The 26752-nt window shown below is 43.9% G+C and overlaps 1 protein-coding gene across 11 annotated transcripts in view; it reads left to right on the top strand.

Annotated features, from left to right (window-relative positions):
- GON4L (gon-4 like) overlaps positions 1 to 26752 on the top strand; it is an 86899-nt gene that overhangs the window by 45816 nt on the left and 14331 nt on the right. For all 11 annotated transcript variants that reach the window (XR_002343424.1, XM_021089699.1, XM_021089703.1 and 8 more), the window contains 9 exons: positions 3658 to 3698; positions 4292 to 4395; positions 8980 to 9178; positions 9706 to 9792; positions 10967 to 11138; positions 13121 to 13265; positions 15053 to 15203; positions 23911 to 24027; positions 24785 to 26485. Coding sequence is in view for 10 of the 11 variants with exons in the window: in XM_021089699.1 (XP_020945358.1) it covers positions 3658 to 3698; positions 4292 to 4395; positions 8980 to 9178; positions 9706 to 9792; positions 10967 to 11138; positions 13121 to 13265; positions 15053 to 15203; positions 23911 to 24027; positions 24785 to 26485 (2717 nt within the window). In the remaining variant the exon portion in view is untranslated. The remainder of the gene's footprint in view (positions 1 to 3657; positions 3699 to 4291; positions 4396 to 8979; positions 9179 to 9705; positions 9793 to 10966; positions 11139 to 13120; positions 13266 to 15052; positions 15204 to 23910; positions 24028 to 24784; positions 26486 to 26752) is intronic.

The raw sequence follows: 26752 nt of genomic DNA on the forward strand, positions 1-26752 counted from the left end.
GTTTATTTAGTCACATTGGATTATCCTAAAGACTTTCATCCTTGTCTTCACAATGAGTAGGGCTGAGGAGGAAGAGGAGGGATTGGTCTCGCTGTTTCAGGAGTCAAGGGCGAAGAGGTGAGGAGGCAGGAGAGACAGGCACACTTGGTGTAACTTAATGGAAATTTATTGTAATTCCTGTCTGGTTTTTTTTTTTTTTGCTGTTTCATCTCTCTAGAAATGTTTCCATATGGTACTGATCCTCATCGCACCATTTGCTTTAGTTTCAGTGTCCATATCATAAAAGAGTCCATATAAAAGAAGTCAAAAGCAGTCTTGAATAATCAGACCCCTTCTGCCAGATTGTCTGCTGTCAGTTTGTTTTCTGGAACAGCTTCTTCTACGTCTTCTTCCTTCTCCTCTGGCACTGGTTTGGAAGCGTTCATCTCCATCAAGTCATCTTCTGTTAATTCCTCTGTTAGCTCTTGAAATTTCTCCAAGATCCATATCTTGAAACCCTTTACCCCATCCTTTTTTTTTTTTTTTGGACCGTGTTCACAATCTCATGATTTTCCTTGACTGGCTCTTTCATAAATCCTGTGAAGTTGGGCAGGACATCTGAACAGTTTTCTTCAGCAGAAATTCATTGTTTCAGGCGTGATGGCTTTCATGAACTTTTCTTTAACAATGAAGGCATCTTCAGTGATGTAATCCTCCCACCAGACTTATGTGATGGCTATCAAGGTCTTTTCTGTAGTGTTGAGTACCGTGTGTGTTACAGAAGTCTTAAAGGTTCTTATGACCTCCTGATCTAGAGGCTGAATTAGAGATGTTGTGTTTGGAGGCAAGTAGACCACTTAGATGCCTCTGGTGTTGAACTTATGGTGTTCTTGGTGGCCCAGGGTCCTTGTCCAATATCAAAAAAACTTTCAAAGGCAATCCCCTTACTGGCAAGGTATTTCCTGACTTCAGGGACACGGTATCAATGGAACCATTCCAGAAAAGGGGCCTTCTTTTTGACTGGCAGCTCATGCTTATCTTTTCCCTTCAGGGTTTGGGGGTTAGCAGCTTTATAGATAACGGCAGTCCCGATCATAAACCTGATTGCATTTGCACAAAACAATAGAGTTAGCTATCCCTTCCTGCCTTAAATCCTGGTGATCACTTCTCCTCCTTATTAATAAATGTCCTTTGTGGTGTTTTTGGTTTTATTTACCCCCCCCCTCAAATTGGGCACTTTCATCTGCAACTAAAAACCTGTTCAGGCAGCTATCTTTTCTCCTCAGTGATTTTCTTCATGTTGTCTGGGAGCTCATCTGCTACCCCTGCATTAGTGGAAGCTGCTTCTTCTGTTAGTTTGACAGTTTTTAAGCCAAACCTCTTGCTAAAATTCTCAAACCATCGTTTGCGGGCATTCAGTTCTCCAGCCTTAGATTCTTCACCTTCCTTTTGCTTTAAGTTGTGACTCTGCTTTTTCTCAAATCATATTAGAGTCTGTAGGTGTGCCTTTCTTTCCATGTGCACCTGCGGCATGTGGAGGTTTCCAGGCTAGGGGTCGAATCAGAGCTACAGCTGCTGGCCTACACCACAGCCACAGCAACGCTGGATCTGAGCTGAGTCTTCTACCTGCCCCATAGCTCATGGCAACACCACATCTTTAACCCACTGAGCAAGGCCAGGGATTGAACCTGTGTCCTCTTGGATACTAGTTGGGTTCGTTATCACTGAACCATGATGGGAACTCCGCTTTTTCTTAATTTTTTTGGTATTTCTAGGCTTTGGGGTTTGAGGATTTTTTTCACATTGTTGCAGATATCCCCCCGAAATTTCCAATATGTTCATTGAAAAAATCTGCATGTCAGTGGACCCCACTTACAGTTCAATTCCATTTTGTTCAAAGGTCAACTGTAATTTCTTAGTGATCCTCCTCAATTAGGGTTGATCTTATGGAGTTGTACTGCATACTGTTTTATATGTCCTTTTTAATACTCATTTCTCTCATAATTGCTTATTTATATATGTCTTCTCCCCTGGACTGTGAGCTTCTTATGAGATTTGTATTGATTATTGCCTTAGAGCAAGTGTTTTGCATGGGGCTGGCAATATTTGCCAATCAAATAGTGAACTTTTCTGCGATGCCTGAGTGAAGGGTCTTCCTTTCTAAGTCAGAGTTCTGTGGTCATAAACAAAAACTAGGAGAGAATTTTTTTTTTTTTTTTTAACGGCCACACCTGTGGCATGTGGAAGTTCCCGGGCTAGGGGTTGAATTGGAGCCACAGCTGTCAGCCTTAACCCACCGAGTGAGGCCAGGGATCGAACCCAAAACCTCATGTTTCCTAGTCACATTTGTTTCTGCTTCTGGGCTAGGGATCAGATCCAAGCCACAGTCTTGACCTAAGCACAGCTTTGGCAATGCTGGATCCTTAACCTGCTGTCTCGGACTGGGGATGGAACCTGCATCCTAGCACTTGCAAGATGCCACCAACCTGTTGTGCCATGGCAGGAGCTCCATTAGCATGATGTTTTTGAGATTCATGCATGTTGCTTGTATCATTAATCTCTTCCTTTTTATTGCTGAGTAGGATTCCTCTATATAAATATACCAAATTTAAAATTTTTCATCAGTCCCCAGGTGTTGATGGACACTTGGGTTCTTTCTGTTCTGATTTCTGGCTACCCAGAATAAAGATAGCTCTGCCCTTTCTTATGCAAGGTTTAATGGACGAATGTTTCATTTCTCTTGCGGCAGCCATCTAGGGAAGGAATCATTGGCCATAAGGTAGATGTATACTTAGTTTTCTGAGAAATTTCCAGATCTTTTCCTAAAGTGGCTTTTGATTTTACATTCTTTTTAGAGTTCCAGTTGCTCCACACCCTCACCAGCATTTGGATTTTAGATTTTTAACGCCCTCCTTAAAAGGGCTTTTATAGAAGATGATCACACTCCTCTAGACAGAGTCTGATACTCTGATTCAGTGCTTTGCTTGCCTTCTTGGTTATGAGCACTATTCTGGAAGCACCGTGTCATACTGAGCTTAAGGTCAACCAGAGCATTGAGATCCTTTTCAAATTAATTGTTTTTTGAACCATGTCACCCTTTTGTGCACTGAAGCTGATTTTTGAAAATCCTAAATGTAAAACTTTAAATTTATCCTCATTATGTTTTATCCAATTATTTTGAGAAAACCTAGAATTTTTAATCTGTTGTCAGTTGGTCTGGCAATCCCTTTCAGCTTTACATCATTTACAGATTTGATAAGTGTGTTTTCCGGGGGTTCTAGATTGTTCATGGGATTGCGGAATAGTTCAGGTCCAAAGATAGGGTCCTGTGATACACTACTGAAGACGTCTCTCTTGACTCCGTTCAGTAAGAGCAGCCAATAAACTCTGAATTTGTCTTATTATCAAACCACCTAGCTTATATTTTTGTATGTCTTCCACTAGAATTAAACTTCATTAAAGTTTGATCTTGTATCCATGCCTCTAGAACAGGAATTGAGCCATAGAGTTGGTGTTCAATTTATAAATGTTTTTGAATGAATGAATAAGTGATGGATAGATATGAGGATATTGTCAGATGCCTCACTGAAAACAACTTTGATTGTGTTTTTGGGATTCCACCTATTGCAAATTGAAACAGACTTGTGCCAACATCATACTGTTTGGCTTTTTTTGCAGAAAAGGAAGTGAATGAACTGATGGAAGAGCTGTTCGAAACTGTGAGTAATGATCTCTGAGTGAGAACTCGGGATAGTAAAAGTGGACTCTCCAGCAAGTTCTGCCCTTTGGTCTCAAGGCCTCTCGCTGCAGAAGGCGGGTCTGACCAAGCCCATTCCCCTTTCAGTCCACCCAGGAGAGAATATAGTGGCAGGAGAATTTTGCTAACTTATAAAATTTGCTTATCCATGTGTAGGTTATTAGTAAAATTTTCCTTGCGAGCTTTTGGTTGTCCTCTTCAACAATTATAATGGTGTATCCTTAAAGTCTGCAAACTAATTTTAGATTATTCTGAACACAAATATTACCGTTCTCATAAATTTATCTCTTGGAAGATATTCTGATCATTTTGAATTATCCATACCCCATCCTCACATTACAAGTTGGCTGATGGAGGAACTTTTTTCTTGGCACAATAGTCATCTCATGTGGGGTAGGTGCGAACCTTGAAGTGTGGTGTTCTGATACAGGCTCTTTCTGTGTGCCAGCATTATTAAAGTCCTGTAAACTCTAGTCTTTGCTTTCCCTTCTCATTGCTGGAGTGACTTTTACATCCCCATTGTCCAGGAAAATCCTTCTTTTCCTTTGCTCTCAGTTTCAAGATGAGATGGGGTTCTCCAACATGGAAGATGACGGCCCGGAGGAGGAGGAACGTGTAGCTGAGCCCCGGCCTAACTTTAACACCCCTCAAGCCCTACGGTAGGCTAGCCTTGAAACTTAGGATGGAACCAAAGTGTATGTCTGAAAAGGTTTTTCAGAAATTTTGATTAACAGTTTCCCATCCCTCACTACCTGCCGTGACTGACAGAAGGATGCAGAGCCCTGTGAGGGTGTTAGATGTCAGGCGAGTAAGTCTCCTTATTATGGGGCAGTGCAGCTATAGACCAAGCTGTATCTGTTTGGGAAAGGAGAAAAAGCAGTAGCTGGCAATCATGGCAGCTTCTCCAGGTGAGTGGTGCTGGAGAGGTGTGTAGGACTCTATGTGGCCAGCCACAGAAACTCCCCTAAATTGTAATATCCAGTATGTCTCTTTTGTCCTTCTGTTAACATTTAGTAAATTTTTTTTTTTTTTTTGTCTTTTCATCTTTTCTGGGGCCTCATTCATGGCATATGGAGGCTCCCAGGCTAGGGGTCTAATCGGAACTGTAGTCGCTGGCCTACACCAGAGCCACAGCAATGTGGGATCTGAGCCATGTCTATGACCTACACCACAGCTCACAGCAACGCCGGATCCTTAACCCACTGAGCGAGGCCAGGGATCAAACCCGAAACAACATGGTTCCTAGTCAGGTTCATTAACCACTGTGCCACAAGGGGAACTCCACATTTGGTAAATGTTAATGAAAGTTTGTTAGTCATCAAAGTGTTAATTAAGCAAACCATGAAGCACTTACAGTAATGCCCTGGAGTCTTTTTAACACATATACTGCCAGCTTCATGTACATTGACACTTCTCTTGCCCCACCCAGAAGGTAGAGGCTTTATTCCCCCCCCCCCCGTTTTTGTGATGAATGTGCATAGTCATCTGTACTTTATTGTTACCCCTTCTGAGGAGCAACTTACTATCATTAGATGACTGGCTGATGTCAGGGTAAGGTTTGTGCCATTGGTGGAGAACAAAGTAAAACTTAAGACTTATAGACTCTAATTAGTCCTGTTTTTGTTTTTTTTTTTCTTTTTAGGGCCACTTGGGGCATATGGAGATTCCTAGGCTAGGGGTTGAATCAGAGCTACACCTGCCAGCTTACACCACAGCCACAGCCACGCGGGATCTGAGCCACATCTGTGACCTACACAACAGTTCACGGCAACGCTGGGTCCTCAACCCACTGAGCGAGGCCGGGGATCGAACCTGCGTCCTCATGGATACTAGTCCGATTTGTTTCCCCTGCACCACAATGGGAACTCCTAGTCCCATGTTTTAAATTAACAGCATTAATAGAGAGCTTTGGACCCACCTGAAAGCTAGACCTTCAGGAAACTTGCAGTTTAGTGAAAAAGACAAAGTATACTAACCAATGGTAAAAGCTGTAAGTATCAGTTGTACTCCATTACAATAGATACCGCAGTGTAACTACAACAGAAATCTCAAGAGTTCCTTTATTTCTCCTCTAGTTTTGTTGAGGTATAGTTGACAAATAAAGTTGTAAAGTACTGAAAGCATACACCATGATGATTTGATATAGGTATGCCTTGTAAAAGGATTCCCCCCATTGAGTTAATTAATACTTCTACTTACCTCGCGTCACACATTTACCTTTTTTTTTAAATGGCTGCGCCTGGGACACATGGACGTTCCTGGGCCAGGGATTGAATCTGAGCCACAGCTGCAGCAATGCTGGATCCTTCAACCCTCTGTGCTGGGCCCATGGGGTTGAACCCCCACCTCCACAGCGACCCAGGCTGCTACAGTCAGATTCCTAAACCACTGTGCCATAGCGGGAACTCACCTTATATTTTTGAGAACATTTTCAATATGTCTGTATTTGACTCACTTTTTTTTTTTTTTGCTACGGCGTGCAGCAGCTTGATGTAAGATCTCAGTTCCCAGATCAGAGATTGAACACGGGCCCAGTAATGAATGTGCCAAGTCCTAACCTCTAGACCACCAGGGAACTCTCTTGGCCCACTTATTTCACAGAAAAAATATTCTCGTGTACCAGAATAGAACCTGGGAACCTATTGTCATGGGATTTAGTCTGTAAACATATTTCAGTTCCACTAATTCACTCTGTGTTTGAATTTTGAAATTTTGAGAATTATATACCTACTTAAAAATCCTTGTTCAAATTCAGTTACTTTTTGGTACTCAGTTGATCTGCTTGGGCTGCTCCTGCTTCTTTTTCAGCTGGAAATGCAAACCTATCTTAATCTTTGACTAAATAAAATATAATGGAGGGAATTCCCTTGTGGTGCAGCAGGTTAAGGATTTGGTGTTTTCACTGCTGCGGCGTGGGTTGCTGCTATGGTACGGGTTTGATCCCTAGCCTGGGAACTTTCCCTTGCCATGGGCATGTTAAAAAAATGTATCATTGGGAAAGTGAGTTACCTGTGCTTGCCTCATCAACTATCCAGTTAATACTCCTTAAAATCAGATGCAGGTTTGAGTTCCCTTGTGGTTCAGTGGGTTAAGGATCTAGCATTATCACTGCTGTGGCTCTGGTTGCAGCTGTGGAATTTGCTTGATCCCTGGCCCAGGAACGTCTGTATGCCACGGGCATACCAAAAATAAATAAATAAAGGGCAGGCATTTTTTTGCATTATTTTCCTTTTTAATGCTTCTATTCTTCTGTTTCTCTGCTAGTAGTTCAGATAATCTAGAGTTTTCAGTTCAGTAAAATCATACATAGAACAGTCTCATGTCTTTATGTTTTCACCCTGTGCCTGCCTGTACTTGCGGTAAATACTATAAAAGGAAACATAATCTTTATCCCTAGAAGCTGTTAAGAAAAGTTATTATCACATAACTATTGCCACACTCTAGAGGATTTCTTGAAATGTGATAATCCACTAGTGATAGCTACTTGAGCAGGTCTTATCCTGATTGCATAGAGTATCAACTCTTGCCTGATCACTTAAGTGTCTTGTTCTGCCTCTACCTCAGAACTAGCATGCTGGGTATTTGTTTTTTTGTTTTTGTTTTTTTTGTCTTTTTAGGGCTCCACTTGTGGCATATGGAGGTTCCCAGGCCAGGGGTCAAATTCGAGCTGTAGCTGCCGGCCTATGCCACTGCCACAGTAACTCGGGATCCGAGCCGCATCTGTGACCTCACCATAGCTCATGGCAGTGCTTGATCCTTAACCCACTGAGCGAGGCCAGGGACCGAACCCACATCCTCATGGATACTAGTTGGGTTTGTTAACTACTGAGCCACGATGGGAACTCCCATGCTGGGTATTTGGATTCTTACTCCAGCTCTGGACATAGTCACTCTCTCTCAGGAGGTATGGGTGTGAGGCTAGGGTTAGAAAACCTGGAAGAGGAATTTAGAGGGCTAAAAGAAGATACTTTTGTGGAGATTAGTAGTGTAATACTTGAACCAACCTCTCACAGTTCATCTAAACTACCATGTATTTTAGTATATCTATTTCTTGCTTAATGCTAGAGTCTTTGGCTGTGCCCACAGCATGAGAAGTTCTTGGGCCAGGGACCCGAGCCACTGCAGTGGCAACCTCTAATCCTTTTTTTTTTTTTTTTTTTTTTTTAAGGGCCAAGCCCACAGCATATGGAAGTTCTTAGGCTAGGGGTTGCATCAGAATTACAGCTGCCTATAGCTTTGTGTTTATGCCACAGCCACAGCAACTCGGGATCTGAGCTGCGTCTGCGACCTACACCACAGCTCACGGCAATGCCAGTTCCCTGATCTGAAGAGCGAGGCCAGGGATCAAACCCAAATCCTCATGGATACTAGTTGGATTCATTTCCACTGTGCCACAATGGGAACTCTCAACAGTACCTAATCCTTAACCTGCTGTGCCGCAAGGGAACGGCCATAGAGTCTGACTTTTTAAGAAAGGAAGGCGGGGCAGCCTGAATGAATAGGAGTCGGAGAATGGAAGAAGCTAGACCTGAGATGGGAGCAGTAGGTAGATTAGAGAACAAATGATGTGCTTTGAGAAGATTCTGTATCACCATTAAGAACAAATCCCAGGAGTTCCCGTCGTGGTGCAGTGGTTAACGAATCCGACTAGGAACCATGAGGTTGCGGGTTCGATCCCTGCCCTTGCTCAGTGGGTTAACGATCTGGCGTTGCCATGACCTGTGGTGTAGGTCACAGATGCGGCTTGGATCCCGCATTGCTGTGGCTCTGGTGTAGGCTGGCAGCTGCAGCTCCAATTGGACCCCTAGCCTGGGAATCTCCATATGCCGCAGGAGCGGCCCAAGAAATGGCAAAAAAAAAAAAAAAGAACAAATCCCAGATTAATGTGGATATCAGTGTGATGCAAAAATGATGCGTTTCCATTAGCTCCTTGACGGCTTTGTTATCTAGGCATTTCCCAACTCCTAGATTTTTGTTTAATTTCCCCTTCATTTTTCTATTACTTAGAGGACTGACTAGAAGAATGAGCAGAAGACAATTCAGAAGCGTTTTATTTGAATCTACATAACAGCTTTGGGAGAGGATTTGGATAGGCTAGGAGTTTGCATATTGGCTCCAGTGAGATTTAGGGATTAGTAGTAGGCGGAAATTGCCAAGACTCTCTCAGCCCACCATTAGAAGGGATTAGGTGTGTTATGGACTCAGAAAATGTTCAAATCCAGTCATCTCTTTGTTGGGGATAGATTTGAGGAACCACTAGCCAACTTGCTAAATGAGCAACATCGCACAGTGAAGGAGCTACTTGAACAGTTGAAGATGAAGAAGTCTTCAGCCAAACAGCAACAGGAGGTCGAGAGGGTTAAGCCCCAGAGTGAGAAAGTTCATCAGACTCTGATTCTAGACCCAGCACAGAGGAGGAGACTCCAGCAGCAGATGCAGCAGGTAAGATTCTTCTTGGTCATGTCAATATTGGATCAGCCCTTGGCCTGCCTCCGAAGCCAAAAATTAGCAGCTTCGTAAAAGTCAGAAATAGGTGTCTTGATAACCATTGAAACCACAGGACAACAGGATCTTCACATCACTTAGGGCCTTGACAGGTCGTCATGTTCGTGTCCTCATGGCTCAGGTAAGAATGAACCTAAGGACCCTGATGGTATTCAGGGTGATCGAGTTCAAAGAATCTTGAGTAATCCCTTCTGAATTAACAGCCTTGCTGCCAGAGTCATTTTTTTTCTTTCTCCTCTCAGTCGCTCTGGCTTGAGATTAAACTTCCTCTGGTTCCGTCACTTTGCTCAAGGGGGACACATCTGAGAAAAAAAATTCATACCAACGTATTGTGTTGTTCTCATAGTCTCTCTAGAAAGCAAAACGTGTGATAGAGTCGCTAACATCTTGATAATAAGGTCTTCTGGGTTCCTGCAATGACACCATCATAACATGTCACTATATTATTTTCTTTCCCTCCCCAGCATGTTCAGCTATTGACGCAAATTCACCTTCTCGCCACCTCCAACCCCAATCTCAGTTCGGAGGCCAGTACCACCAGGATATTTCTTGTAAGGTTTCAAATATCCCTAACTCTGAAGAATTGCATATGAATTAATTGGAAAGTCATTTTTCACAGATATTCACCCATCATAAACTACATCTGTTCTCCTCTGTGTGTTTTGGTAATTCTTCATATGACTTCCTGTGTTTGCTGAGGGAGCATAAGTCACTGATTCCCATGAAAGGACAGAGAGTATATTCAGTTTTCTTAAGACGATTGGTTCCTCTTTTCTCTTGGGTTCTCTTCCTCACCTTTAGATCCACCCATCTTAGGGTTTTGGTACTTCTCTTCTTTTTATTGAATTCATTAAGCATTTATGAAACTCAGTATCAGTATTTTGTATGTAAAATTAATTTTGCTTATGGCATTTTTGAAGTATTTTGGAGGAAGGGGTTTTATTTTTAGTTTTTAAAATCCTATTAAAATTGCTTCTAAATTTTGGGGTAGGTAATGAGGATGTTCTTTGCCTCTTGGATAAGTCTCTTTGGAGTTTGAGTAATATGTTGGCTAGTTGTCTTGAGTTTTCCTGCATAGTCAACAGGGTTTATTTCCCTCTTCTCATGTTCAGAGGATCATGAGAAGTACTTTGTTCTAGGTGTTATTCAAAGAAACAACAGGAGTTCCCATTGTGGTTCTGTGGTTTAAGAACCTGACTGGTAGCTGTGAGGATGCGGGTTTGATCCCTGGCCTCACTCAGTGGATTAAGGATCCAGCATTGCTGCAAGCTGCGGCCTAGGTTGCAGACACAGCTTGGATTCCCCATTGCTGTGGCTGTGGTGTAGGCCAGCAGCTGCAGCTCCAATTCAACCCCTAGCCTGGGGGGTTGAACTTCCATATGCCGTGGGTACGGCCCTTAAAAGAAAAAAAAAATTTTTTAAGTAATGGCTCTCAGTCTTGAGAATTTTAATTCCAGCTGGGAAGCTAGACTATACATCCAAAAGGCTGAGGAACACTCAGGCTGAGAATAGAACAAGAACGAACTAGTATACTCGAATCCCCGAATATCTGAGGACTCAGCCAAACAGCAGTGTCAGTGGAATATGTCAATTATGAAAGAACTTCATGATGATTTTTACCTGTTTTTATCCTGCTGTAGTAAGGACAGTTTTTCACTCAAAGGCTAGGAGCTACCGATATTAATTGTCTGGAATTTAGACTTCCTTTGTGTCCTGTTTTCCTAGAAAGAGTTGGGGACCTTTGCTCAAAGCTCCATTGCTCTTCATCATCAGTTCAACCCAAAGTTTCAGACCTTGTTCCAACCCTGTAACCTGATGGGAGCCATGCAGCTCATTGAAGACTTCAACACACATGTCAGCGTTGACTGGAGTCCTCGAAAAACTGTCAAGAAGACTGGTAGGGGACAGACGTGTCCACTTTAAGTTCTTACTTACAATTAGAGATGGGAATCTTATCCCACAGATAAGTTTCCTGGGGATGGTGGAGACAGGATGTTTGTAATTTCTTCTCTCTTTTATCCTCCCTTTGTGCTCATTGTCTTCGTTCTAGAATTAGGTAATAATACTTGGACTGAAGTAAGGGAGAGAGCAGTGGCCAGGACAGGGTTTTGGGGGAGTAGCGATAGTGGGACCCAGTGTTAAGAACTGGACTTAAATAGATAGGGTCAATATCAGAAGTCCGGTCAAGACCAGTTGCTGTCTGATAGAGACAGGACTCAGGTAGCAAAGTTGGGTTGGGTTTAGGCTTTTGCTCTCTTCTCAAAATTGTTTTGTTTCCCATAGTGATTGTAGTGGTGTCTCCATTTTGAGCGACATGTTGATTTGGGAGTTAGGAACAAATTAGAGATATTGTACGTTTGCCATGTTCAGTGTTTTAAAGAAATTTTCAGGAGTTCCCGTCGTGGCTCAGTGGTTAACGAATCCGACTAGGAACCATGAGGTTGCGGGTTTGATCCCTGCCCTTGCTCAGTGGGTTAAGGATCTGGCGTTGCCGTGAGCTGCAGTGTAGGTCGCAGACATGGCTTGGATCCTGCATTGCTGTGGCTGTGGCGTAGGCCAGTGGCTACAGCTCTGATTAGACCCCTAGCCTGGGAATCTCCATATGCCATGGGAGCGGCCCCAGAAAAGGCAAAAAGGACAAAAAAAAAAAAAAAAAAGAAATTTTCAGATTTGGTTTCTGCCTTTCTTTGCTTTAGTAGTTTTTGAGAAAATATTTGCTATTCCTTTAAACCAGATGTTTACTTCTGATTTGTTCTTGGTTTAGCAAGTCAGTCAGTTTTGCTCCAGATTCAGGTTTGTCTTTGGATTTGAGTTGAAATCTCTAACTTTTACAGTTAAGTTGAATACACTTGAATTTAAGTGCATTATATCATAGACACCGATCTCAAACTATTAGTTGTATATTGATAATGAAAACCTAATTCAACACCCAACTACAGTAGTAACTTACACATATGGTGTCCTGTGTTTTTCTTCTGGGAATATAAAAATAACATTTACAGAAGGAGAAATAGGGCTATAGTAGTGCTTATCTCTGGCAATGCCTGGAATTGAGAGGGTTAGACAGCAAGACAGAAATGAATGAGATGGAATTGTCTCATTCTTTTTATGGTTTTTTTGTTCCCAACCTCAGGAGGAATCTGAGAGAACTTAATGAAAGCTAAGTAAGAATCAAATAAATTAAAATCTGGAATACCAGATTTGTGAGGGAGATTAAAGAAGTTGGAATCTTACGGAGTTCCTGTTGTGGCGCAGTGGTTAACGAATCCGATTGGGAACCATGAGGTTGTGGGTTCCATCCCTGGCCTTGCTCAGTGGGTTGGGGATCTGGCATTGCTGTGAGCTGTGGTGTAAGTTGCAGATGCGGCTTGGATCCCACGTTGCTGTGGCTCTGGTGTAGGCCGGTGGCTACAGCTCCGATTGGACCCCTAGCCTGGGATCCTCCATATGCTGTGGGAGTGGCCCTAGAAAAGGCAAAAAGACCAAAAAAAAAAAAGAAGTTGGGATCTTATTCTGGAAGAAAGAGCATTGTTGAAGGTCGCTTATCTTTCAAGGATTTAAAGGGGGAAGGAGGTAAAAATTTTTTGAGCACACACTATCTGCCAGGTATTACCAGGTGCTTTATAAGCATTTATGTGCCTTGGTGTGTTACGTGTTCCACTAGGAAAGAATAAGAGAATCAACTTTGAATAGGACTCCTGTTAGGTGTGTATCAGGCTGAGAGAGAGTGTGAAAACTTTGGCTGGTGGCTGTCGGTGGGAGGGCATTGAGTTAGGCAGTGGTGGCTCTGTTTAAATGCAAGATGGCATCGGAAGCTTTTGTGAAGTCCTCTTTTGTTCTATAATTTCATTTACCATGGATTTTTTTTTTTTCTTACAGCCCACGAATTTCCCTGTTTGCCAAAGCAAGTGGCTTGGATTCTAGCCACAAGCAAGGTTTTCATGTATCCAGAGCTACTTCCAGTGTGTTCTCTGAAGGCAAAGAATCCCCAGGATAAGATTTTCTTCACCAAGGCTGAGGACAAGTAAGGATTTACTGTAGGGGGAACAAAATCACAGACTAGCCCAAGGAGAAAACCTATATAATAAAGAATGGACACAAAAGACCAAAAGACAAGCAGTGAAGCTGGGCACAGTTGTCTAGTGTGTGCTTGTTCTGGCAGTGCCAAACACTACTCTTTTTAGGGAATGACATACACTTTTTTTTTTTTTTTTGTCTTTTTGCCATTTCTTGGGCCGCTCTCGTGGCATATGGAGGTTCCTAGGCTAGGGGTCTAATCGGAGCTGTAGCCGCCAGCCTACGCCAGAGCCACAGCAACGCAGGATCCGAGCTGCATCTGCAACCTACACCATAGCTCACGGCAACGCTGGATCCTTAACCCACTGAGCAAGGCCAGGGATGGAACCCGCAACCTCATGGTTCCCAGTCGGATTCGTCAACCACTGAGCCACGACGGGAACTCCGACATACACATTTTTGAAAGGTGTAATTTTTTTTGTCTTTATTTATTATAAAAACTAGTTTCATAATACTGTTGGAGGCAAGTTTTCAAAGGAAAACAAGTTTTTTATCCATTATTCTAACCACCCCAAGATAATGATTTTTCTTTTTCCTTTTCTTCTATAATTGTTGGCAGTTTAAGCATAATTTCGTTTTACTTTTTTTTTTTTTTTTTTTTTGCCACTCCCACATTACTCAGAGGTTCCCAGGCCAGGGATTGAACCCACGGCACAGCAGTGACCCAGTAGCTATGCCAGATCCTTAACCCACTGAGCCATTAGGGAACTTCCTGTTTTGTTGTTGTTGTTGTTGTTGTTTTCATTTTTGTTTGCCCCTGGGTTTCTGTATATTGACTTCTAAAGCAATATTTGCTTTTTTTTTTCCCCCCCTTTTTCTTTTTAGGGCCGCACCTGTAGCATATGGAGGTTCCCAGGCTAGGGGTTGAATCAGAGCTGTAGCTGCTGGCCTATGCTAGAGCCACAGCAACGCCAGATCCGAGCCGCGTCTGCAACCTACACCACAGCTCACGGCAACACCTGATTTTTAACCCACTGAGCGAAGCCAGGAATCAAACCCGCAAATCTGGTTCTTAGTCAGATTTGTTTCGGCTGTGCCATGTCGGGAACTCTGGTTTTTTGTTTTCTTTTTGGCCGTGCTTGTGGTATATGGAAATTAGCAGGCTGGGGACTGAACCCATGCCACGGTATTGGCCCTAGCCCCTGCAGTGACAGCACTGGATTCTTAACCAGCTGAGCCATGTGGAAACTCCTCTTCTAAAGCAATATTAATGGCCCTGTGATAGTCCTTTTATTTACCACTCCCTCCCCACCATTTAACTGTTGTAAGTGAGGCTTCACCAAGGTCACAGAGCATAGAGCTTTTGAAAATCCTTTAAGTTTTTATCTCTTGGGGAATTTTCAACAGTGAGATTATTTGGTAAAGCTTATGAACATTTTGGGAGTTCCCTTCGTGATTCAGTGGTTAATGAACCTGAGGTAGTATCCCTGAGGTCGAAGGTTCGATCCCTGTCCTTGCTCAGTGGGTTAAGGATCTGTTGTTGCTGTGAGCCGTGGTGTAGGTCACAGATGCGACTCAGATTCTGTGTTGCTGTGGCTGTGGTGTAAACCTCACCTGCAGCTCCAATTCAACCCCTAGCCCAGGAATCTCCATGTGCCGCAGGTGTGGCTATAAAAAAAAAAAGAAAAAGAATAAGTGGATTGTAGAATGTGGAGTTAGTTTGGGAGGGGACTGTGAATTGAGAATCGCAGAGGGATTGTGATTTGAGATTGCATGTTATTGCCCCTTTCTCAGTTTGTTGGCTTTAGGACTGAAGCACTTTGAAGGGACTAAGTTTCCTAAGCCTCTAATCAGCAAGTACCTTCTCACTTGCAAGACTGCCCGCCAGCTGACAGTGCGAATCAAGAACCTCAACTTGAGCAGAGCTCCTGACAACATCATTAAAGTAAGCACTCCCTGCATGATCTACCAAAGATCTCGCCTGTGGGCAGCCCATCCTTTTCCTTCTTAGTCTCAACGAATAGCCTTTTACCTAAGGCTAGTTCCTCCCACCTGTGCACTAGGTTAATTGTCCTCTTGCCTTTCAAAGGACAGTGATCCAGTATTTTTCTCTGGAGTATCATTTTCTGTTATGGATATTGCTCCTCCAAAAAAAAAGTTTGTTCAAATTTTAAAATACTTCTTGAGGAGTTCCCATTGTGACTCAGCAGTAACAAACCCAACTAGTATCCATGAGGATGTGGGTTTAATCTCCAGCCTTGCTCAGTGGGTTGAGGATCTGGCATTGCCATGAGCTGTGGTTTAGGTCACAGATGGCCTGAATCTCAGTTGCTGTGGCTGTGGCGTAGGCCGGCAGGTGTAGCTCTGACTTGAGTCCTAGCCTGGGAACGTCCATATGCCACAGGTGCGGCTCTAAAAAGCAAAAAAATAAATAAAATATAATACTCCTTGAATCTTTTTCCCTTTAGCCATTCATTCTCTCTCTCTTTTTTTTCTTTTTTAGGGCCACACCCGAGGCATATGGAAGTTCCCAGGCTAGGGGTCGAATCAGAGCTACAGCTGCCGGCCTACACCACAGCCACAGCCACAGCAACTTGGGATCCGAGCCACTTGTGCAGCCTACACTACAGCAACACTGGAATCCTGACCCACTGAGCAAGGCCAGGGGTTGAACCCACATCCTCATGGATACTAGTCGGATTCATTTCTGCTGTGCCACAACGGGAACTCCCCATTCTTTCTTCTTTATTTTTATTTATTTATTTATTTACTTTTATATTATTATTATTTTTTTATTACTCAAATGAATTTATCACATCTGTAGTTGTATAATGATCATCACAATCTAATTTCACAGGATTTCCATCCCATAACCCAAGCACATCCCCCATCCCCCAAACTCTCTCCTCTGGAGACCATAAGTTTTTCAATGTCTGTGAGTCAGCATCTGTTCTACAAAGAAGTTCAGTCTGTCCTTTTTTCAGATTCCACATGTCAGTGAAAGTATTGGATGTTGGTGTCTCATTGTATGGCTGACTTCACTTAGATGATAATTTCTATGTCCATCCATGTTGCTAAAAATGCCAGTATTTCATTCCTTTTAAATGTCTGAGTAATATTCCATTGTGTACATGTACCAAATCTTCTGGATTCACTCCTGTGTCGATGGACATTTAGGTTGTTTCCATGTGTTGGCTATTGTAAATAGTGCTGCAATGAACATCGCAGTACACATGTCTTTGCGAGTCGTGATTTTCTCTGGATAAATGCCCAGGAGTGGGGTTGCTGGATCAAATGGTAGTTCTGTTTTTAGTTTTCTGGGGAATCTCCATACTGCTTTCCACAGTGGTTGCACCAATTTACAATCCCACCAACAGTGTACTAGGGTTCCTTTTCCCCAGCCCCTCTCCAGCACTTATTGTTTGTAGACTTTTGGATGATGGCCATTCTGGCTGGTGTAAGGCGGTACCTCAGAGTGGTTTTGATTTGCATTTCTGTAATGATGAGTGATGTTGAACATCTTTTCATGTGTTTTTTGGCCATCTGTATGTCTTCTTTGGAGGACTGTCTGTTTAGATCTTCAGCCCATTTTTGGATGGGGTTGTTTGTTTTTTTGGTATGGAGCTGCAGAAGGTGTTTATAAATTTTGGAGATTAATCCCTTGTCGGTTGATTCACTTGCAAAGATTGTCTCCCATTCTGTGGGTTGTCTTTTCGTGTTGTTTAGGGTTTCCTTTGCTGTGCAGAAACTTTTAAGTTTGATTAGGTCCCATTTGTTTATTTTTGTTTTTATAGTCAATACTCTAAGAGGTGAATCTGAGAAGATGTTGCTGTCGTTTATGTCAGAGTGTGTTTGGCCTATGTTTTCCTCTAAGAGTTTTATAGTGTCTGGTCTTATATCTAAGTCTTTAATCCATTCTGAGTTTATTCTTGTGTATGGTGTTAGGGAGTGTTCTAATTTCATTCTTTTCCACGTGGCTGTCCAGTTTTCCCAGCACCACTTATTGAACAAGCTGTCCTTTCTCCATTGTGTATCCTGGCCTCCTTTGTCATAGATGAGTTGGCTGTAGGTGCGTGGGTTTAATTCTGGGCTTTCTATTCTGTTCTATTCTCTCTTTTATAAAACATTTTAAAAATTATAGTTGATTTACAGTATTGTGCCAGCTTCTGCTATACAGCAAGTGACTCATTTGTACAGATATACATTCTTTTTTAATATTCTTTTCCATCATGTTCTATCATAAGAGGTTGGATATAATTCCCTGTGCTGTACAGTAGGACATCATTGCTTATCCATTCTAAATATAATAGTTTGCAACCCCAAACTCTGTCCATCCTACTTCCTCTCCCTTCCTCCTTGGCCACCATAGGTCTGTTTCTATGTCTATGACTTTGTTTCTGTTTTGTAGATTTTAGATTTGTGCCATATTTTAGATTCCACGTATAAGTGATACTGTATGGTATTTGTCTTTCTCTTTCTGCCTGACTTCACTTAGTATGAGAATCTCTAATTTCACCCATGTTGCTGAGAGATGGCATTATTTTGTTTTTTTTTATGGCTAATATTCCATTGTATATATGTGCCATATCTTCTTAATCCATTCATCTGTCGATGGACATTTAGGTTGTTTTCCATGTCTTGGCTATTGTGAATAGTGCTGCAATGAACATAGGATGCATGTATCTTTTGGAATGAAAGTTTAGTCTGGCTGTATGCCCAGGAGTGGGATTGCTCAATCATATGGTAGTTCTTCTTTTTTTTTTTTTTTTGTCTTTTGTTGTTGTTGTTGTTGTTGCTGCTATTTCTTGGGCTGCTCCCGCGGCATATGGAGGTTCCCAGGCTAGGGGTTGAATCGGAGCTGTAGCCACCGGCCTACGCCAGAGCCACAGCAACGCGGGATCCGAGCCGCATCTGCAACCTACACCACAGCTCACGGCAACGCCGGATCGTTAACCCACTGAGCAAGGGCAGGGACCGAACCCGCAACCTCATGGTTCCTAGTCGGATTCGTTAACCACTGCGCCACGACGGGAACTCCTCATATGGTAGTTCTATATTTAGTTTTCTGAGGTACTTCCATACTGTTCTCCATAGTGGTTGTACAAATTTACATTCCCACCAACAGTGTAGGAGGGTTCCCTTTTCTCCACACCCTCTCCAGCATTTGTTAATTTGTTGACTTGTTAATGATGGCCATTCTGACTAGTGTGAGGTGGTACCTCATTGTAGTTTTTACTTGCATTTTTCTAATAATTAGTGATGCTGAGCATTTTTCATGGGCCTATTGGCCATCCATATGTCTTTTCTGGAGAAATGTCTGTTTAGGTCTTCTGCTCATTTTTCGGTTGGATTGTTTGCTTTTTGGCTGTTGAGTTGTATGAGTTGTTTGCATATTTTGGAGTTAAGCCCTTGTTGTTTACATCTTTGGCAACTATTTTCTCCCGTTCCATAGGTTGTCTTTTTTGTTTGTTTATGGTTTCCTTTGCTGTGCAAAAGCTTGTGAGTTTGATTAGGTCCCTTTGGTTTAATTTTTGCTTTTATTTCTATTGCCTTAAGAGACTGACCTAAGCAAACATTTGTAAGATTTATTTTGAGAATGTTTTGCCTATGTTCTCTTTCAGATATTTGATGGTATCATGTCTTATGTTTAAGTCTTTAATAAGCCATTTTGAGTTTATTTTTGGGCATGGTACGAGGGTGTGTTCTAGTTTCATTAATTTACCTGCAGCTATTTTTTGTTTTTGTTCATTGAATAGCAGATGGAAGAGGGAATGTGGGAAAGCCGGAGAAGAAGGAGGCTGGAGTTTTCTATATCTGATTGGCATAGTACGCCTTCCCTCAACTATACCCCACAGCCTTGTTTCAGAGACCATTTTTTTCACAATGCTTCTGCCAGGGTAGGGGGAGAAGCTGGCTCCGTCAAACAACAGGTGGCGTTTGGGGTCCAATTGCCTTTTCAACAGATTCAAAACCTGTCCTCCTCATCTTGACTTGTTTTTATTTATTTATTTGTTTTTAACTTTTTATTTTTTTTTTGTCTTTTTGTCTTCTAGGGCTGCACCTGGGGCATATGGAGGTTCTCAGGCTAGGGGTCTGATCGCAGCTGTAACCACCGGCCCACGCCACAGCCACTCGGGATCCGAGCTGCGTCTTCAACCTACACCACAGCTCATGGCAACACCCGATCCTTAACCCACTGAGCGAGGCCAGGGATTGAACCCGCAACCTCATGGTTTCTAGTCAGATTTGTTTCTGCTGCGCCACCACAGGAACTCCTTGACTTGCTTTTTAGGGGCACACCCATGGCATATGGAAGTTCCCAGGCTAGGGGTTGAGTTGGAGCTGTAGCTGCCGGCCTAGGCCAGAGCCACAGCAATGTCAGATCTGAGCCTCATTTTTGAACTATGCCGCAGCCTGCAGCAACACTGGAACCTTAATGCACTGAGTGAGGCCAGGGATCAAACCTGCATCCCATGGATACCATGTTGTGTTCTTAACCTGCTGAGCCACAACGGGAACTCCATCCTTGACTTGTTTTTAATTCAGGTTTACCTCCACTTCTGGAAGTATCTGGTAGCTTATCCTTTTGCCAGCCTTTGGCATAAATTCAGTTGGCCCTTGACCTTTCTCCAAATAGAATTTGATTTTCATGATTCTCCTCTGTCAGTTACCATTCATCCATCTGCTTTTTAGCTTTGAAAATTGTGTTACCTTTACCATCTCTCCCATTCTCTCTCTCCTTGTAGGCTTTTACCTTTCAAAAATTCCCAGGTGGTCTAGTGGTTAGGATTCAGCTCTTTCACCACTGTTGCCCAGATTCAGTCCCTGGTTAGGAACTGAAATCCCACATGAGGCCACTACATGCCATGACCAAAACAAACAAACAAAAACACAAACATAACCTTTCTGTTCTTTTCATGGGGTTTCAAGAGGGAACACAGGAGTTCCCGTCGTGGCGCAAATCCGACTAGAAACCATGAGGTTGCGGGTTCGGTCCCTGCCCTTGCTCAGGGGGTTAAGGATCCGGTGTTGCTGTGAGCTGTGGTGTAGGTTGCAGACGCGGCTCGGATCCTGAGTTGCTGTGGCTCTGGCGTAGGCCGGTGGCTACAGCTCCGATTCGACCCCTAGCCTGGGAACCTCCATATGCTGAGGGAGCGGCCCAAGAAATAGCAAAAAGACAAAAAAAAAAAAAAAAAAAAAAAAGAGGGAACACAGCCAAATGAACGTGTCCAATCTGCTTCTTTTAATAGTAAGTTACCCCTTTAACTCCTTAACCTATGAAAATGTGGATATTGTACCCATGAAGATCCTGGAATGTTTCCCCAGTGGTTATCCAGTGGATACTTTTCCACCCTTCTCCCATTTAACTTTTTGGTTGCTGTTGTAGTCCATACGTTCCTTCTTCAAACTCCTGTGCTCTGATCTCCTGTGGTTCGAGGACACTTACCTCAGGCTGCTCCTTCCTGAACTCTTCTTCCCCTGCTCTGCCCTTAAATGGCAGTGTTCCACAGTCAATTCACAATGTGTAGTCCCACCAGATTCATGATTTTTGGTATTATATGTTTTTTTTATGATTTTAAATCTGTATCTTTGTTCCAGATTTCTCTCCTGAGCTCCTGCTTAGGGAAGTTGCCTGTTTAAAGGAATTCTCAGTGCAGTTGCCTCACTCAAGCCTCAAGCTGAACTGTATCTCCCTCTGTACCCTCCAGTTGTTGCCACTGCCCCCAGCTAACCCCCCTCCCCACCAACTTATCCCTTCTTCGATCTGTTCTTTGCATATGACATTCTTTTTTTTTTCCCCCCATGGGGTGTAAGTTTATTATATCAAATCAATTGTATTTCTATATAGTAACAACAAATGGAAAATTAAACTTAATTGAAAAAAATTTAACTTAAAAAGTTCATGATCATTATACTAAAAACTACACAGCATTACAGAGAGATATTCCAGGAGACTAATTGGAGAGAAATACACAGTATTACGAGTTCAAGTTTATAAACTTGAAGCATTGGTATTACGATAATGCATCCTCCCCAAATTTGAACGACAGATTCAAGCAATCTTACTTAAAAGTCACAGCAGTGAAAATTAATAAGCTCATTCTAAAATTGATTCACAGGTATAAAAGGACCTGGAATAGTCAAAACAATTTTAAAATCAAAGAATAAGCTAGAACAATTATGCCATCTCATTGTAAGACGCACTAAAAGTCACAGTAGTCAAGACAATGTGGTAAGGTTGTGATGATAGACAAATATATCATGGGAATCAAATAAAATCTAAAAATTCATACACATGTATACGTCCTGGTGATTTTTTACAAAACCCAAATGTCGTCAAAGAAAGAAATATATTCAGGAGTTCCTGTTTTGGCTCAGGGGGGTTAAGAACCCGACATAGTGTCGCTGAGGACGCAGGTTCGAACCTTGGCCTTGCTGAGTGGGTAAAGGATCTGTTGTTGCCATAAGCTGTGGCATAGGTTGTGGATGCAGCTCAGATCTGGCGTGGATTTGGCCGTGGTGTAGGCTGGCAGATGAAGCTCTGATTCAGCCTCTAGCCTGGGAATCTCCATATGCTGCAGGCGTGGCCCCAGCATATGACATTCTTGTCTAGCCATTTCCTCAATCCATAAACCTGGGAGATACCCTCAACTCCTCCTGCTCGATCACTCCCCATATGTCTGTCTGTCAGCAAGTCCTCGGTTTTCTTATTCTATTTCCTACTCTCTTGCCCATTGCCTTAGTGCAGGCCGTTGGTACACCTGCATTAATGCAGTAGCTTTCTAACTGGTGTTTCTGATTCTGGCTCCATTTATTCTCTCCTTCACAGATGGGCGCCGTAGCCAGCTTTATCTAATCCTTCAGCATAGAGTTCAGACTGCTTGGTATGGCACAGAAGGCCTATCCTGCCTACCTCTGACTTGTCTGCTGAAGTGTCTCCACATTCCTTTAATTGTAGCCAGACTGGTCTATTTGTGGTTCCTTCAGCACATTAAGAATTTTGAACATGTGTTCTGCCCTCCCCTGCCTCATGTAGCAAACTGTTTCATTAAGATTCATTTATAGGAGTTCCCGTCGTGGCGCAGTGGTTAACGAATCCGACTAGGAACCATGAGGTTGCGGGTTCGGTCCCTGCCCTTGCTCAGTGGGTTAACGATCCGGCGTTGCCGTGAGCTGTGGTGTAGGTCGCAGACGTGGCTCGGATCTCGCGTTGCTGTGGCTCTGGCGTAGGCTGGTGGCTACAGCTCCGATTCAACCCCTAGCCTGGGAACCTCCATATGCCGCGGGAGCGGCCCAAGAAATAGCAACAACAGCAACAACAACAACAACAGACAAAAAGACAAAAGACAAAAAAAAAAAAAAAAAAAAAAAAAAGATTCATTTATAGGAGTTCCTGTCCTGGTGCAGTGGAAACGAATCTGACTAGGACCATGAGGTTTCGGGTTTGATCCCCGGCCTCAACTCAGTGGGTAAGGATCTGGCGTTGCCGTGAGCTGTGGTGTAGGTCGCAGATGCGGCTTGGATCCTGCATTGCTGTGTCTGTGGCATAGGCCGGTAGCTGTAGCTCCAATTTGACCCCTAGCCTGGGAACCTCCACATGCTTGGGTGTGGCCCTAAAAAGTAACAACAACAACAAAAAAGATTCATCTGTAGTTGTACCTGCTCCAGAAAAATCTTTAGTTCTTTAAGTGAGTTGTGTGTCCTTTGTGTGTGTGCACATCTTTCTACTTAAAAAAGTACATAGAATGTCATTATTGACATTTCTACTTGACTGTCTTTCTCACTGGTCTTTGAGTTCCTTGAGAGCAGGAGTTGTTTCTCTTACTCATATGCTCAGCTTGTAGCCCAGAGCCTGATACTTGCTCTCAGTGTTAAGTTCAGTTCCCCTCTTCATTTACTCTTAAAACTGAACTGTCTCAGCCCTTCTGTTCTTCTTTCCCTTCCCTTCTTATGTCCTCCGCACCATTATTTGCTTAAAAGGAAGCTTCCATGTGGCCAGGATGAGGGTTAAGGCACTTTGATTGCAGCTGCTAGGCAGGAGCAAATTTTTTTTATTTTTTATTTTTTTGAGAGAGTGCCTTGGTTTATTTATTTATTTATTTTGGTCTTTTTGCTTTTTCTAGGGCCACTCCCACAGCATACGGACATTCCCAGGCTAGGGGTCTAATCAGAGCTGTAGCCGCCGGCCTACACCACAGCCACAGCGATGCAGGATCCAAGCCGTGTGTACAACCTACACCACAGCTCACGGCAACACTGGATCCTCAACCCACTGAGCAAGACCAGGGATTGAACCCACAACCTCATGGTTCCCAGTCAGATTCGTTAAGCACTGAGCCACAATGGGAACTCCAGGAGCAAATTTTAAATGACTCTCATCCTCTGCTTCCTTCTCTCTGTGACCTAAACTTTTCACTTCCTGGTGACCAGAATGGAGCGCATCAGAAAATTTTGAGTAATTGTAAAATTTTTATTCATTAGAGATGAGTGTAATTTGAAATGCAGAAGCCTTCAGCATACGCTGTTCATATATATGTCTATGTGGATATGTGTGTGTGTCTGTCTCAAACGGCTGCCCACCACCCTCCCCAGCCTGACACGGCAGTGTTTCTGGAAGGACTGTGACTCATGCTTTATTTCTTCATACTCAGTTTTATAAGAAGACCAAACAGCTGCCCATCTTAATGAAGTGCTGTGAAGAGATCCAGCCACATCAGTGGAAGCCACCTGTAGAGAGGGAAGAACACCGGCTTCCTTTCTGGTTAAAGGTACTGCCCTCCTCCTTGAAATACGTCCGAAGCAGAAGGTCAATAGAGACTCGGCAGAAACGTCAAGGCTACTTTAAACCTTTCCTCTGATGCTTTAGTTGTAGAACTAGGATTTAAGAAATCTTCCTCAGTCACCTCTCTTCTCCTACTTCTCCATCTTCCCTGTAGGTGATTCTGTAATGTTTTAAAAATAGTGGTTAAAGTAGTTCCTGTTGTGGCTTAGCAGTAACAAACTCAGCTAGCATCCATGAGGACTTAGGTTTGATCCCTGGCCTCACTCAGTGCATTAAGGATCCTACGTTGCTGTGGCTGTGGTGTAGGCTGGCAGCTACAGCTCTGATTCGACCCCTAGCCTGGGAACTTCCATATGCCGTGGGTGTGGCCCTAAAAAGACCAAAAAAAGAAAAAAAAAAAAAGTGGTTAAAGGAGTTCCCTGGTAGCCGAGCAGTTAAGGATCCTGCCTTGTCATTACTGTGGCTTGGGTTCGATTCCCAGCCTGGTATCTTTAGCATGCCACGGGCGTGGCCAAACAAAAGTAGTGATGAAAATGATAGTTCTTAAAGGCAATTCAGAGATGAATTTCTAGAGTATATAATTGGAATGTAGTCCTTGTAGAAATGTCTGATACTGTTCGGAAAAATCCTTCTTGAAAAGTTGTCTTGAGACTGCCCTGGCAAGGTCCCTTATATCTAGAAGGCCCTGTTACTTTTACCGGATTCTGGCACGTGCTAGATCTGAGTGTTCTTGTTCCCCATAGGCCAGTCTGCCGTCCATCCAGGAGGAGCTGCAGCACATAGCTGATGGTGCTAGAGAGGTGGGACACGTGACCGGAAGCGCTGAGATCAGCTCAGAGCCAGGCCTGGGCAAAGGCAGCTCAGAACTGGGGAGTGAAACTCGGTACCCACTGTTGCTGCCTAAGGGGGTAGTCCTGAAGCTGAAGCCGGTTGCCAACTACTTTTCCAGGAAGGCCTGGAGACAGAAGCGGTCCTCGGTCCTGAAGCCCCTCATCAGACCCAGCCCCTCTCTGCAGCCTAGTTCCAGCTCTGGGAAGACCCCAGTGAGGTCAGCTCAGGCAGAAGCCCCTCCGAGCAAAGTGATGGTCCGCATTCCTCACATGATCCAGCCAGCCACTGTCTTACAGCCAGTGCCCGGCGGCCCTCCTCAGGGGGTCGCTGCGGGTGAGCGTTTTGAGTCTCCAGCAGCACTGCCTACCACTCCAGCAGAGGCCAGGACCAGCTTCCCTCTTCCTGAACCCCAGACCCTGCTCTCCTCTGCCCCCGTGCCCAAGGTAATGCTGCCCTCGCTGGGTCCTTCTCGGTTTCGAAAGCCGTGTGTGAAACGGAGAGCCTCAAGGAGAAAGGGGGCCAAGGCCTCTCTCTGTCTGAAGCCTGCCCCCCTCATCCACCCTGCACCTATTATCTTCACTGTTCCTGCGGCCACGGTGAAGGTTGTGAGCCTCGGCAGCGGCTGCAACATGCTCCAGCCCGTCAGTGCAACTGTGGCTCAGAGTCCTCAGACCATTCCCATCACCACCCTCTTGGTTAACCCTACTTCCTTCCCCTGTCCGTTGAACCAGCCCCTTGTGGCCTCCTCCATCCCGCCCTTAATAGTTTCTGGCAACTCTGTGAATCTTCCTGTACCATCTGCCCCTGAAGATAAGGCCCAAGTGAGTGTGGACATAGGTTGTCCTTTGGCTGAGGGGAAGAATGCCTTTCAAGTCCTAGAACCCAAATTAGAACCTCAGGAACCATCTCCTCTCTGTGCCGCCGTCTTCCCCAAGGAGGAGCACAGCCCAGGGCCTCTACCGCCGGACAGGGTGTGCCAGGAGCAGCTGTCGGAGAGCAGCGCCTATGGCTGGACGATTGTGAAAACAGAGGAGGGGAGGCAGGCTCTGGAACCACTGCCTCAGGCCTTCCAAGAATCTCTGACCTCTTCCCCTGAGGCTTTAGAGGAAATCGTCAAGATGGAACCTAAAGACCCTGGGGAGGAACTCTCTGCTGAGTGCGCAGAGCAGGACACTCATGAGGACATCAAAGAAGAACATTCTGTGGAATTGAACACTGGCTTCCCAAGTGAAGAGGCAAGTGGTACCAGAGAGGTGAAGAAGCAGATGGTCCTACAGCAGGAGGAGGAGAGGAGGCAGCCCGCTCAAACCTCTTCTGCTTCTCAGGAGCCTCCTGATGAAAGAAACTCAGGAGATGTGGGCAAAGGATCCCCAAGGAACGCCTCCTCCGCCACTGACCCTGAAATGGTGCTTAGCAGTCCCCCCGGGAAGCCTGAAGATTTATCCAGCGCTGATGGTCAGTCAGTGGGCACCCCGGCTGGGCCAGAAACTGGAGGAGAGAAGGATGTTCCAGAGGAAGAGGAAGAAGAGGACTTCGACGACCTTACCCAAGATGAAGAAGACGAGATGTCATCAGCTTCTGAGGAGTCTGTGCTCTCTGTCCCAGAACTCCAGGTGAGAGCTGGGGAATATTATGAAATGTTTGTGGATTCAGTAATAGGTTTAATTTATCAATAGGCCACCTGCTTACTCATTGTGCTATAGATAGTCCTAAAACCTTTTTTTTTTTTTTTTTTTTTTTTTTTTTTTTTGTTCTTTTTCAGGCTGTACCCACGGCATATGGAAATTCCCAGGCTAGGGGTCAAATCAGAGCTGCAGCTGCTGGCCTACACCACAGCCACAGCAACACAGGATCCGAGCCACATCTGTGACCTATACCAC

Source organism: Sus scrofa, chromosome 4 (genome assembly GCF_000003025.6).
Source record: "Sus scrofa isolate TJ Tabasco breed Duroc chromosome 4, Sscrofa11.1, whole genome shotgun sequence".
NCBI lineage: Eukaryota > Metazoa > Chordata > Mammalia > Artiodactyla > Suidae > Sus > Sus scrofa.